The sequence below is a fragment of the Larimichthys crocea genome, chromosome IX (assembly GCF_000972845.2).
Source record: "Larimichthys crocea isolate SSNF chromosome IX, L_crocea_2.0, whole genome shotgun sequence".
Classification (NCBI taxonomy): domain Eukaryota; kingdom Metazoa; phylum Chordata; class Actinopteri; family Sciaenidae; genus Larimichthys; species Larimichthys crocea.
Genome location: NC_040019.1, coordinates 1,686,820 through 1,700,155, shown reverse-complemented (window position 1 = coordinate 1,700,155; position 13,336 = coordinate 1,686,820). Strand labels below are relative to the sequence as shown.

General features: G+C 42.2%; 1 protein-coding gene and 1 long non-coding RNA gene across 8 annotated transcripts; one reads left to right on the top strand and one right to left on the bottom strand.

Annotated features, from left to right (window-relative positions):
• Positions 1–613: 613 nt before the first annotated feature.
• Positions 614–12,941, top strand: srek1 (splicing regulatory glutamine/lysine-rich protein 1). 7 transcript variants are annotated; one of them, XM_027282083.1, is made up of 12 exons: positions 614–891; positions 1,031–1,164; positions 5,472–5,587; positions 5,668–5,811; positions 7,032–7,210; positions 7,316–7,446; positions 7,532–7,649; positions 7,747–7,872; positions 8,144–8,215; positions 8,329–8,443; positions 8,707–8,778; positions 10,253–10,386. In XM_027282083.1, exons 1-11 carry the CDS (start codon positions 764–766, stop codon positions 8,734–8,736), a joined length of 1,293 nt encoding a protein of 430 aa, XP_027137884.1. In that variant the 5' UTR covers positions 614–763; the 3' UTR covers positions 8,737–8,778; positions 10,253–10,386. The 7 variants fall into 7 exon arrangements, with proteins under 7 accessions (XP_027137884.1, XP_027137883.1, XP_027137882.1 ...); XM_027282086.1 differs by lacking the exons at positions 614–891; positions 8,707–8,778 and adding exons at positions 4,071–4,250; positions 4,422–5,113 and having other exon boundaries at positions 10,253–12,941; XM_027282087.1 differs by lacking the exons at positions 614–891; positions 8,707–8,778 and adding exons at positions 4,071–4,567; positions 4,983–5,113 and having other exon boundaries at positions 10,253–12,941.
• Positions 12,634–13,307, bottom strand: LOC113746435 (uncharacterized). The gene is made up of 2 exons (XR_003462862.1): positions 13,237–13,307; positions 12,634–13,194 (listed from the first exon to the last, which is right to left on the bottom strand). It is a non-coding gene; the product is annotated as an uncharacterized LOC113746435 (long non-coding RNA).
• Positions 13,308–13,336: the final 29 nt, after the last annotated feature.

Below are 13,336 nucleotides of genomic sequence, written 5' to 3'. Positions count from 1 at the left end.
TCTTTTTATTTATTTATTTTATAAAAAAACGTTTTTTTCTCCACTTTTTTAATTATGAAAGCCGAACGTGATTGGTCAAGATGTATAGCAGCATCCACAGCAGGGGTGACACACACTTACAAACACATGTGGACAGACAGCGGAGCAGCTTCTCCCACAGGCTGCTACAGCTCCGCTGTCGAAGGGACAGGTACAGGAAATCTTTCCTGTCACATTCCATCACACTGTATAACAAAAGCTAAAGCATAACCTACAATCTACAGTCACCTCACATTTCCTCTGTACAATATATTTTATTTTATCGTATCTACTATTGCTTTTTGATATTTTATTATGTATATTTTGCTTTATAGTATATTTTTATTTTTTGTTGTCCCTTGTCACTTTGTGTAATGCTGCTGCTGCACTATAATTTCCCAGCTTGGGATAAATAAAGTCTATCTATCTATCTATCTATCTATCTATCTATCTATCTATCTATCTATCTATCTATCCATCCATCCATCCATCCATCCATCCATCCATCCATCCATCCATCCTAAGAAGAAGATGGTAATGCGCTGTCCAGCCCTGCAGGGGGCGGTGGCGCACCTCACACGTTGTGTCGTCATCACGTCAAAGGCGTCAAGAGAGGAAGCCGGTGGAACGTCTCGCGCCGCCTCGCCTCGGATGTAACGGCTGCGGCGCGCGGGGCTGACACACAGGTATAAATACCGCACGGACACAAACACCGGCACGGTAACGGCTCGTCCACGGTCACACCATGAGCGGGATACCGGGGACCGCCGTGGTCCAGGTCACCAACCTGTCCTCGGCCGTGAGCAGCGAGCAGATGCGCACTCTGTTCGGTTTCCTGGGAGACATCGAGGAGCTGCGGCTCTACCCGCCCGAGTAAGAGCGACACACACCCGGCCACGGCTAGCTAGGCGACACCGCGGATGTGCGGCCTTGTTTAAAAAAAACATAAAGACGGTTTGTTGTAAACAAACTAACCCGCCTTTTTCTTTTCTTTTTTTTATCCCTTTCACAGCAATGCCCCTTTGTCTTTCTCGTCCAAAGTGTGTTATATAAAGTACCGAGACCCCTCCAGTGTTGGTGTGGCGCAACATCTCACCAATACTGTGTTTGTTGACAGAGCTTTGATAGTAGTGCCATGTGCAGAAGGTGAGTGCAGCCTGCTTCATTCATAGAAATAACTTGAAAATCACCTCCTGTCCTCTGTGAATACAAACCGCTTCAATGCTGGGTAGGGATGTAACGATACACTGACCTCACGACTCCATACGGTTCACGGTTTTTTTTTTTTTTTTTTTTTTTTCACGATACGATTTGTGTTTTTTAACAGACAAATTATGACCAAATAAAATTATGTTTTTATTTGTAGGAAAACAAATCTTAGGTGCTTTCTTTACAGAAGGAAAAAAAAGTGCAACTTATGTGGTCATCTTTACGGAAGCCCTGTTGAGCCGCATTTTGTAATAACGGTGCATTTTGTAATAAACGTCCAAAATGTAATAACTATTTCATTTAATTTTGTAATAAAGCCACATTTTCTAATAAACTGACGCATTTTGTAATAAACTGCCCCAACGCGCTTTGTAATAAATTTTGCCGCATTATGTAATAAGTTATTACATTTTGACAAGATTATTACAAAATGCACTTGCAACTTGCACTTTTTTATTTTCTAGGAAATGTAATAACATGGTGCATTATGTAATAACAATTCTAAAGCATAGTTTATTTGTTTGTTAATTGTATTTTATTTTACTTTAAAGTATTTGTAAAAGCTAGGCCTATTATTAGTATCACTGTATTAGCCTAGTAGCAGTACTTAGCAATTACTATCAGTACACTATTCAAAGTTTGCATTAACAGAGAATATTATGTAAATTGCAGATTTTTTGCATTTGGTAATAATCTTGTCAAAATGTAATAACTTATTACATAATGCGTCAAAATTTATTACAAAATGTGGCAGTTTATTACAAAATGCGGCAGTTTATTACAAAATGAAATGAAAAAGTTATTACATTTTGGACGTTTATTACAAAATGCGTCTCAACAAGCCCTCAAGGGTCATCAGTCCCACCAGGATTTCACGGGCTTTTTAAAAAAAATAGTTGCGGCCCAAAATGCCTGATGTTGCATGAGGGTTTAAAAAAAATGAAAGTTGCGGTGCTTTTTACATTTTTGTTGCGTGAGGCGATAAGTTGTCGATTTGACAGTTGCGCCTCAGGCGAGGGGGCCCCGGAGAGGGCACAGTGGGCACTAAGTCCACGGCCCCGGGAAGCGGCGAGGTCTGGGCGGGAGGGCGCTGTAAAGCTAACCCTAACCCTTTCCAAGACGACCCAGAGCCGCGGAGGAAATGCGCCTGTCGGACGGGGGAACCAATGATTGGTCAAAGTTGCGGAAAAAACGCGGTGATTGGTTCAAATTGCAACGCCGCCCTGAATTCATGGAGATTCACTGACGTTGCGTTGAAGTTGCAAATTGCAACATTGCGAATTCCTGGAGGGTCTGCTGTCATACATACATACATTTTATTCCACCTGTTTTCCCGTGATAACGAGATAATTACAGTGTTCCCTCATTTATCGCGGGGGATACGTTCTAAAAATGACCCGCAATAAACAAAATCCGCGAAGTAAGTTTTACAATTATTATACATGTTTTAAGGCCGTAAAACCCCTAACCACACACTTTTATACAGCTTTTTACACGCATTTTGTACAGTACTCCCTTAGCCAATCAGGACGCAGAACACAATGCGCGTTCATACTGTACAGTACGCTGTAAAAAAAAGCATGCAAAATGACACACAAAAAAATCCGCGAAACAGGGAGTCCGAAAAGTGAACTGCGATATAGCGAGGGACAACTGTAATTCGAGATCTCTAAAACAAAACGATAGTCTTGTGTATTAAATCATTGCAGGAAACATCATTTAGTGTAGCAGTGTCAGAGGAGCAGGAGACACCTTTAGTGTATTTTGTATTTGTTCTTGTTCTGTCTCAAAACATTTCAAACAGTTACTGAGTTTGAAATACAGATAGTCAGTTTTGATTTTCAGGGTATTTACAACGACATTGCGCCTCCGATAAAGCTGAAGCCTTTTCTCGAGATCTCGAATTAATTATCTTGTTATCACGGGAAAACGGGTGGAATAAAATGTATGTATGTATGACCCTATAGAGCTTCCGTATTAAACAACAAAATAGATGACAAATATCTCGTTTCTTTAGAAACAATCTCACAAGTAAACTGGTGTAATGTGCAGTTTTCGCTCTCGAGGTGACGTAACGTTACTTTGGCGGCTGATATGCTGCTGCGTGTTGCTCGTGTTGTTTTTGGTTTTGTCTGTCCATTTCTCATCATTTCAAACTGCTCGGTGCATCCTCTGTTTTCTACCGTCGCCATGTCTTCCCTCGCTCTGTGCTCCGTACCTACGTAGTGACGTCTGTCGTTGAACAAATAAATCAAGAAGCAGTGACTTTTTTAAAAGATAACGTAAGAAAAACAACACATCCTACTTCTCTCGCATTTGCGAAGAATCGCGATTAATTTTTCCGAATCGTCAAGCATTTGTACCGATTTTTAAATCGTGTCACGATGCATCGTTACATCCCTAAATCTGTGTGTGTGTTTTTTTTAATATTATTTATTTAATTATTCACATGGCACTGTAGCCACACAGGTGACTGGTTGTATCACCTCACTAAGTTAATTTCTTATAGGTTTCTGGTGTCACAAGGTGTTTTTTTTAAGGTCACTGTAAAAAAAATAAAAACTGGATTCTCTGGAACAGGTTTTAATTACAAGTCTGTCATTGATGCTACTTGTTTCATGGAGAAAAAAAAGCTAACTTTCTCTCTCTTTTCATTTTTTGGTGCTCCTTTTTGTTTTTTCTTTTAAAAAAATCCCCCCCCCCCCTAACCCTACACCACTGTTGTTGATATCACCTCTAACCTGATGCTTTTTTTGTCCAACGTGACTTGGTGCTGGATTGGCTACTGAGTTTATTAATTTGGTTTTGTATGTTTTTTCTGTGTGATTATGTGTGCATATCAGATGACTAGACTGGCCCAGCTGTTACACTACACTAGCCTGAGTCAGGCATTGTTTTCCAAGCCACTATCCCCGATCGGGCCAACGCAGCCTTCAAGGGGGGAATGTGACCAGGAGAATAGCCCGCTGAGCCTTCCAAGATGGACACCTTGTCTCTTTTTATTTATTTTTCTTTTCTTTTTGGTTTGTTTCCTTTCATACTTTCCCATGTTGTCCACTTTCTACTGTCTTCTATCTAGAAAAAAAAAAACAGTATTGCTTAATCTCTAGCGTTGTGTTTTTATATTTGTTATTTTGGTTTGTTGTTTTGATTATTGTCCAACCCCCCACCCCCCTCTCTCTCTTCTGCTACAGCTGCAGCTTGTGTGTGATTGAATTCTGTCCAGGTTGCTACGGCATACCGGTGGGATGTGTATCACACATGGGATGCTAGGAGGATCACTAACACTTTACTCTCTTGTCACCTACTCCTGTTGACATAGCGAGGGGGCTATCTCAAAGTGAGACCCAGTAATGAAAACTTTCACCGCACTTGAACGTAGAATCTTTTTAAATTCAACACGTAGGAGTTTTTCCCTCACATTACAACATGACAGCTCTGACATGGATGTTTTTTTAAGACTTTTAATAATAGCACAGGCACACTTCAGTCTTCTTTTTAACTTCGTGACACATCCATTAATGCTTTGCGTCGCTACTTGTTGTTGAAACACATTTCCTAGCTCTAGAAGAGTTCTTCGTGTTTAGACAAATGGTAATTCATGCACAGTTCCTGCAGCTATCATGAATTTCTTCAGATTTTTGGAATTCCTCATTGGTTTGTTTGTTTTTTTTATAGCTAAGTCTTGGTTAACATTTCCTACAGTTCTTAAAATTGTTGTTCTTTTCTGTATCTGATGTCCTGTGTGCTATTAGTGATGCAGCCATTGGGGTTGTCTTGTGTTGCACACCTTTCCAACACTGCGAAACGATCGCCCCTTCCCCCCCACGGAAAAGCGCCCATGCTTGATATCGTATGGTTCATGACCAATATGTTTCCAGTACAGGTGACCCATGCATCAAAGTGTTGACTCATTCTCTGCATTGTGTTTCTTTTTCTTTTCTTTTTTTTTTGAGCTATGAAAAGAGACCAAAGAGACAAAATCAGTCCTCTTTTTGTTTGTGAAAAAAAAAGAATTTAAGATTTTCTTCATTGAAAATAATAATAATTTTTTTAATGAAAGCAAAGTAAGGATGCACGGTCTCCAGTTTACCATGAGTAGACAGTAGAGCACTTGTAGGCTGTATGGGGAAGTGTATGCTCTCTTTCTCTCTAGAATACAGTGGGCTAATTGTGCAGACATAGAGGAGACAGAGAGAAGAGTCCCTCTATTTCCTTCACTAATATCCGCTTCTGTCCTGCAGGGAAAATCCCAGAGGAGGCCAAGGCCTTGTCTCTTTTGGCACCCGCCACCCCAGTACCCAGTCTGATTCCTGGTGGGGGGCTGCTACCAATTCCAACCCCAGCCCCGCTTCAGAATGTGAGTCAGCATCTTTTTTATTTTTTTTGTCCTCTCTGTTTGTCTGTCTCTGACCGTTTTGTTTCATTTCACCCGTGCAGCTGAACCTTCCCGTAGTGAATCGGATGTCAGCTGGTCTGGACGCCACAGCGTCGGTGTCGCAGCCTCCCCTCATGGGAAATGTGGATCCCTCAAAAATTGATGAGATCCGGAGGACCGTCTACGTCGGCAACCTGAACTCGCAGGTAACCTCAAACGTCAAATCTGTGTTCGCACCTAACAGGCTGAGTACGTACAGCAGCAGGGAGGTGTCTCGACTCAGAAATAAAGACTTTGATGGTGAGATTATAGTCTCGGTTTCATGGTTTCATAATTATAATGCTTTAATTTATACGCTGCAGATGTGCCAGATCACTCCAGCTTTTTTGTTTTGATATTTTTGCATGTTACGACCCAGCTCCTATAGGGAAAAGGAAGTAACCTATAATTATATATAATAGTAAAAGTTATAGCCAGAAATTTGGATTTAAAATACAACAAAAGTTGAGGCAAGTAGATGCTGTTCAAACCAACTGAACAAATATAACTCAAAGAGTCGGTCTAAGCAGAGGAATTCATCTAATAACAAAAAACAGAGTGAGTGTCGCGCTTCTAACAAAAATATCTGTGTGTCCCGAATACGCAGTGGTTCACAGTCAGTTCATGATTATAATACAAAGGCAAGCTCAACACAAACCTAAGACTGTCAGGCCGCTCTGAGTCAAATAACATCACTCTTCAAAATGAATGGATTGATTGGTGGGTCAGACCTCGTGCCTCTCCGATCGTCACCCTCAAGTCTCTAGAGAGGGACGCCTCGCAACGAACACTACAAGCCGACGTTTATCATCGGCGTGCCGGCAGAGGCGTAACATCGCGGGCTCGGGAACATCTCTTATGCAGATGATTACAAGCTACTTTGTTGATTGTAATCGACAGAAACACTCGTTGCAGTTGAGCCTTCATGATGATTTTAAACCACAGTTAATGATGATATCAGCTGTGGCTTTTCAGACACACACACATGCTTGTTGTCGTTCATTATTAGATCGGATCGGTCTGTTGGATTTGTTGACAAAGAAAAATCTATATCATCACCAGATTTACCCTTTTTAAGTAGCAACCATCTCCATTATTTACCAGCAATCATTAATATTTCAGTGCAATGCCTCATTTCTGTCCATCATTACTCAGATCCGAGCAAATTACAGTCTCTTCTAATAACGCTCAGAGAGATAAATGAAGCCTTCAAGTGCGATGACTTGTTTTCAGTCACTTGTATGGACTTTATTCTCATGGGACCATTCAGGACGTATCAGATCACTAAAATATGTCATTTGAACTCAGGAGAATAATCAGAGAGGATCAGAGCTTTCCGTTCCGTAGCTGCGTTGGGTTGTCGTTGAGTTGATGTCTCCGTCCGCAGACCACCACTGCAGAGCAGCTGTTGGAGTTCTTCAAGCAGGTGGGAGACGTGAAGTTTGTGCGAATGGCCGGAGACGAGACTCAGCCGACACGTTTCGCCTTCGTAGAGTTCGTCGAGCAGGAGTCCGTCGCCAGAGCGCTGACCTTCAATGGAGTCATGTTCGGAGACAGACCCCTCAAGTACGTATTAAAAGAGCTCTGCAGTGAACAGACTCTTTAAAAAGATTCCTTCTTTGGCGTGATTGATGTCATTCTGAGCACATATTTACCTTTTATGTCTTTCAGAGTTAATCATTCCAACAACGCCATAGTAAAACCCCCAGAGATGACGCCACAGGCCGCTGCTAAGGAGTTGGAAAGTGTGATGAAGAGGGTGAGGGAAGCCCAGTCCACCATCGCTGCTGCTATAGAGCCAGGTAAGACATTTTGATGTGCTGCATGCGATCCAGGTTTTAGTAATAAAGTGTCGTTCAGATGATGAGGCGGCTGCTCTTCCTCCAGCGGACATAAAGAAGCGCTCCTCTAGTCGATCCAGAAGAGGACGTCGAGTGTCCCGCTCGAGGTCACGGTCCCGTTCGCACTCGAGGACGCGCAGGAAAAGGTCGCGTTCGAAACACAGGTGCCCTGCTAAAACTCTCACCTGTTTCATCACATTAATCACAACAGTGTCCAGTCACAGTGACTTTTGTTTTTCTTCTTCCCTCCTGTCGGAGCAGACCGCCACAGAGGTTGTGGCCGAGGGGCGACTCCCACAGTTCCAGAGGCGGTCACAAGAGGCGCTCTCGCTCCAGAGACAGGAGACACAGTCGAAGTCGCTCAAGGTGTGTCGGGAACAGAAACACGTATGAGCTCTTTTACTTTGAAACTCTGAATAATGTTCAGGCTCCCAGACTCACCTGCTGCTGTGCTTTTAATTTAAGATATTACAGTTCTTTATGTTATAACCAGGTACCTCATAAGTCTACTAACTATCTGAATCAGGCTCCTGTTGTTCTGCAGTGGCATCACAGGGGGAAGAAATCGTGTTATCTTGTTATGATCTGATTCTTTAATGCTTCTAGTTTATATTGGATGCAATAATGTGCTATAATACAGTAAATATGTTGTAATCAGGGGCCACAAGAGGAGGAGTAAAGATCGGTCCAGGAGCCCTCGGAGGAAAGCCAGATCACCCTCACCGAAAAGGTAAATCCATGCCAGCTCATCCCGCCAAACTGTTCTGAGATGCCAAGAAGTGTGCGCACACTATCAGTGAATCTGAGTCTAAAAGATTGGTTTCTTTCTGTCGATTCTTTCAGAGGCAAAAAAGACAAGAAGAGGGATCGGAGCAGGGACAGAAAAGACCGCTCCGCATCCAGAAAAAGAAGCCGCAAGGACGAGGACAGGATAAAGAGCAAGGCGAAGCCAGTGAAGGTGAATGAACCTTACACTTCCTCACCGTGCAGATATGCGCCACACCAGAATCTGCTGATCGGTTTCTGCCGGTCGAGCAGGCAGATAAAACCGCAGCACTACTGATAATTTAACGAGCCGAGCTTTGTCGCACAAGAAGACTTGTCAGGCAGCGAGGAGAAGAATGACAAAGAGACGAGCATAAGGAGCTCTGCTCCAGCAGTTTGTCCCCGTGCTGTAATAGGGTGTAGACATTGTCAGTGACCTTGTTTTCCCTCCTCCAGCTCTCTACGGCTGGCAGATTTGCCCGATGAACACCTGCCAGCTGAGAGGAATGCATTTTGTGAGCAATATCCGTAAGCAGTGATCGCCTGCTTTAATGATCTATAACGCAATTACATTTTTGCTGCACAACTTCACCCCATGCATCCTTTGCTGCTCATAACCCGACGCTGTGGTGGACTAAAGGAATTCTACTGTAACATTTGACATTTGGGGAAAGTTCATTCACATGCGTGGTATCGACTTTCTCATCTATGTGGTTGGCCCAAATACTCTGCGTGAAGTGACTTGCTTGAATCATATTCATTAAAATTCACAAGATTAGATATAAGAAGGAACAAATGCCTTCGATAAATTGTTGGTTAATGTTGTTAAACTGTAAATAAAACCTGACACGCTGGCTTTTAACAAGTGTAGCATGTGTAACACTAAGTTAACCCACATCAGTGTGCAGCATGTTGTTAACAAACATCTCTGATCTTCCAGTAGACACATCGAGGCAGTGTAAAATCTCTTTCCTGTCCTGGAGACGTCCCACAGTCACCTTTGTTTCTTTTGAGCCTTTAACTCAAACCACATGAACGCTGGCCTACTTCTGAAAGTTCACCTTATGATGGTTGAGATAACACGAGGTGATGCGTTCTGAGCTTATCAGACGGCATCTTTGCTGTCGATTTAAGAAACTCGCAGCTTAAACGGTTCACAAGTTTCCCAACCGGAACCACTGCAGCCTCACCAGACGGTGCACTTGCAGAATCTCGTTGTGTAGTTTAGTTCACAGCTATCAGAAGTGATACTCAACACCCAAAGTCCCTCTGCAGACTTCATTACTTGTGTTTCCTCATTGAAGAAATGCCGCTGCACTTGAAAAAAAAAATCTATTAAAGTCGACAAACATATTCAAATTTCAAAAATTCTAAGTTCTAAGGTCTGGCTCTCTGAATTTGGGCGACCAAATAGAAGTTCGGACACAGAAGCAGCCAGCGAGCCATCTAAAGGAATGAATATCTGTTTATGTGCACGCTACAGTGATCACATTCGCTGCGTTACCTTGCTCTGGTCCATGTTTTCTACAGGATTTGGTGGGACATTGTCGGGTGATCTCTGAAGAGTTAAACGTACCAATCTGTTGAGAACAAAATTAAGAGGCTGGATCCAAGTATGAATGTTTTTTGGCACGGCAAAATGTCCCCCTGATGCAGTGGGTTTGATAAATACTGGATGATTATTCGGATTTTTGGTGCTGATTACTGGAAGCAGAATCGGCCAATACCAATCACAGAAGTCTTCTATTTCCTTCTGGGAGTAATTAATCATCTATCTTTGTCCCACGTCTATTACTAAAGACTTTCTGTCACTATCAAACTTCCCAAGAAGCTTCAAGGTCCTGGAACAAATCAGACCAATGTCAACCTTCCTGTCCACACAAAAATACTAGTGATACTGTGAATGGGCCGACACGCCTGCATGCCATCTTCAGTATTATCGCGTAGCCTTTCCGTCAGATTTCAGCTGACCGGGTTTGACTGTCGCTCCTTCACATTTCAGGTGGAAAGGGACTACGACAGACAGAGGGACGAGTTCGAAAGCGACCGGGAAGACTCGGTGACGCTCAGCGAGGACATGACGTCGTCGCCCTGCACCCAGCACAACGGCAGCTACAAGACTCACAGCGAGGAGGACGCGTCCATGGGCGCAGACGGCACCAAGTGACTTTACCACGACACCGCGGACACTAATCTCGTTCCAATCGGACGATCTCAGCGCCCATCGCGTACAAAAACACCAGATAAACCACCGTGTTTCGTCCCACGTCATCGTCTCCTGTCGTACGACCCGGTTTCTACTGTACGTTCTTGGCAACACATGGATCCTGTAATTCAGCTCAGCATCCCACCTCGAGGCCAAGTGAGCACGCGTTGCAGCAAAGTGGTATCAAGTAATGCAACAAAACAACACTAAAAAGCTCTAAAACTACCATAAAGTCGTGTCAATGCCTCGACGTCCGGACAAAAGAAGCTTCCCAAACAGTTTATTGTTCATAACTTTTAACTTTTTCCAGTGATTCTTTCTGTTTAGATACTAAAACTGTAGCGGATGAGTAGAATGTGCAGGCCTGAATCTTTATCTCCATTCCTCCAGTGCCATCGTCAAAAAATCTGATCAGTATTCACGTCATACTGTAGTACGTACGCCTTGTTTCCTTCAAAGCGTTTGATCTAAATATTGCAAACGATAACATGCAGCAACAGTCAGCGTTAACGGTAATGAAGTGTTTCTTACGTTGCGCTTAATTTACTGTACTTCTGAGCAAAGTCTGTCAGCGGTAGAGACGTTAAAGTTCCTCCTGCCTGCAGTGTGTGAGAATCGGCAGCAGAGTGCACTCCCTGAATGAGTCACAGATACACAAAGGCTCGATAGGTGTGCAAAGAGTGGCATAAAAACACACAAACGAAGGCTTGGACCGGCAGCTACTGTGGATTACAAGACATTTGAAGCTTGGCACATTTCCTCAGGCAGCATTTTAATACATTTAGATTAAAAATTTCTGCGAATTATTATTGTGTAAAGTTCCTCCTACATGTGTGGCCCGCTGACGGTAAAATAACGTCACTTTTTTAGCTGGAAATGAGTGAATTTTAGGGATGTTTGTGACATTCTGCAGTTGAGTCATCAGTTTCTCGTACGGCTTCTCGTTTATCACACGTTGGTTTTCAGAGAGAGCGAGAGAGAGAGCGGTGCCGCTCGAGCACTTGTTGAGCAGCGGATACAGTTGCATTTTGTCAATGCATAAACAGAAATGAGAAGAAAAGTACAGCTCGACAACAAGACTCTTACCAGTTTACCAATTTCTACCAGATCCTTTTTATTAGCCGGCTGAAATGTGACACCTCCTGAAGTAAAAATAAACTCGCCTCTCCGGCTGAGGCCTCAGGGGGGTGTGACTGTTTACTCGTAACTGCTGCTCGGGCCTTTTCGTGGCTGTCGTAGCAACTTCCCGTATTCAGCTTTGCGTCTTTACTGAGTGAAACGAAAATTATGATCAAAGAATGTAGAGTGTAAAGGTAGAAACATAACTTGTGCTAAAATGCTCATTCGCCCCTTCGTTCAAGAACGGTTTGAACTCGCAGGTCCGTGAAGTGGCCTTTTATTCCCAACCCCCCGCCCCCCACTATTATTTACATTTGTTTGCCTGTTGCTATGACGTTTTAGTAAACAAATCACACATTTCTCATTTGGTCAACATGCACACAGTGTTTCACTTCCTGTTTTTGTTTTATGGATGTACATTTACTTGCTTTTTTAAAAAATATATATACATATATAAATATATATGTATGATTACAAGTAGTCATAACAAGATCACAATGTATCATGTTCATTTTCTTGTTATTGTTGTAATGCTGTGAGATAAAAAAACAAACTATTAAGTGTTTTATAGATAAAATACAGGCCTATACTGTAAAAAAAGATGACGGTGGTGGTGTGCGAAATGTCCGTCAGCTCGTATTGCTGGGTGAGAAAGGTGAGACCGAGCTCACAGGATGTATGTCACAGGTAAACAAACAGAAGGGTCAAAAAAAAGTGCCTAGACTAAGATTGTACAGAATATTCTGATAAAATATGGAGACTTATTGACAGATTCAACCTGAATTTATTGTAAATGATGTTTAACAGCTATATTAAAGTATTGTCTTTTAGTAATTAATAGCAGACTAGGCTGAACGTCGATGGGACTTTTGTGGTTTTTCATTTTGTTTGTCTTTTTTTTTTTTATGTTGCAGTTTGCAGTATTGTGAGTGTGTCAAAAAATGTCTCATTTTTGTGCAAACTGGCCCATAGATGGAGATTTTTCTAAGATTCTATGAAAGCTCGTTCTATTTTAAGAAAATGACTTCATGACTGTCTTCGCCAAATTCCTCTTCTTCATTTATTTCTCGTCTGTCCCTGCTCTGTTTCGTTTTTTTGTTTTTTTTCTCTTGAGTTTAAAGTGGCGAACTCCTGATACAGTTTAGTAAAAGAAAAAAGAGTTTCGACACAACTGACAGTATGTGAAGAATCTTATTTTTTTATACCCGTTATGTACGGTATATACTGTAGGAACAATTCACAGTTTGCTCCTCGGGGGATCGGGCACTTGATATCCGTGTTTGGGACTTGATGTAAAAGGTTTGGCGTGGGTTGTATGTATGTGGTGGTCCTCTGAAAAACATTCAATAAAGAGACTTTTCATTCAGTTGTTTCACTTTTTTCTGCCTTTTGTTTTCCCAGTTTGGGGTCATTTGCTGCAGCTTGACTAAGAAGTGAAGAATTGTGGACTTCAGTGTGCCAAAAAGAAAACAGCTATCTGACATCCACAGGGGTTTATTCATACTTTGTTAATCACATTTTTGTGAAATGTCTCCACAGCTGTTTAATTGATGCGCCCTCTTTGAAAGAAAACGTTGTCAGGATATCATGTACCGTATTTTCTGGACTATAGAGCGCACCTGAATATAAGTGTACCGTATTTTCTGGACTATAGAGCGCACCTGAATATAAGCCGCACCCACTAAGTTTTAAAAAATAAAAAATAAATTACATATATAAGCCCCACTGGACTATAAGCCCCAGATATCCAGGTTGAGAAAT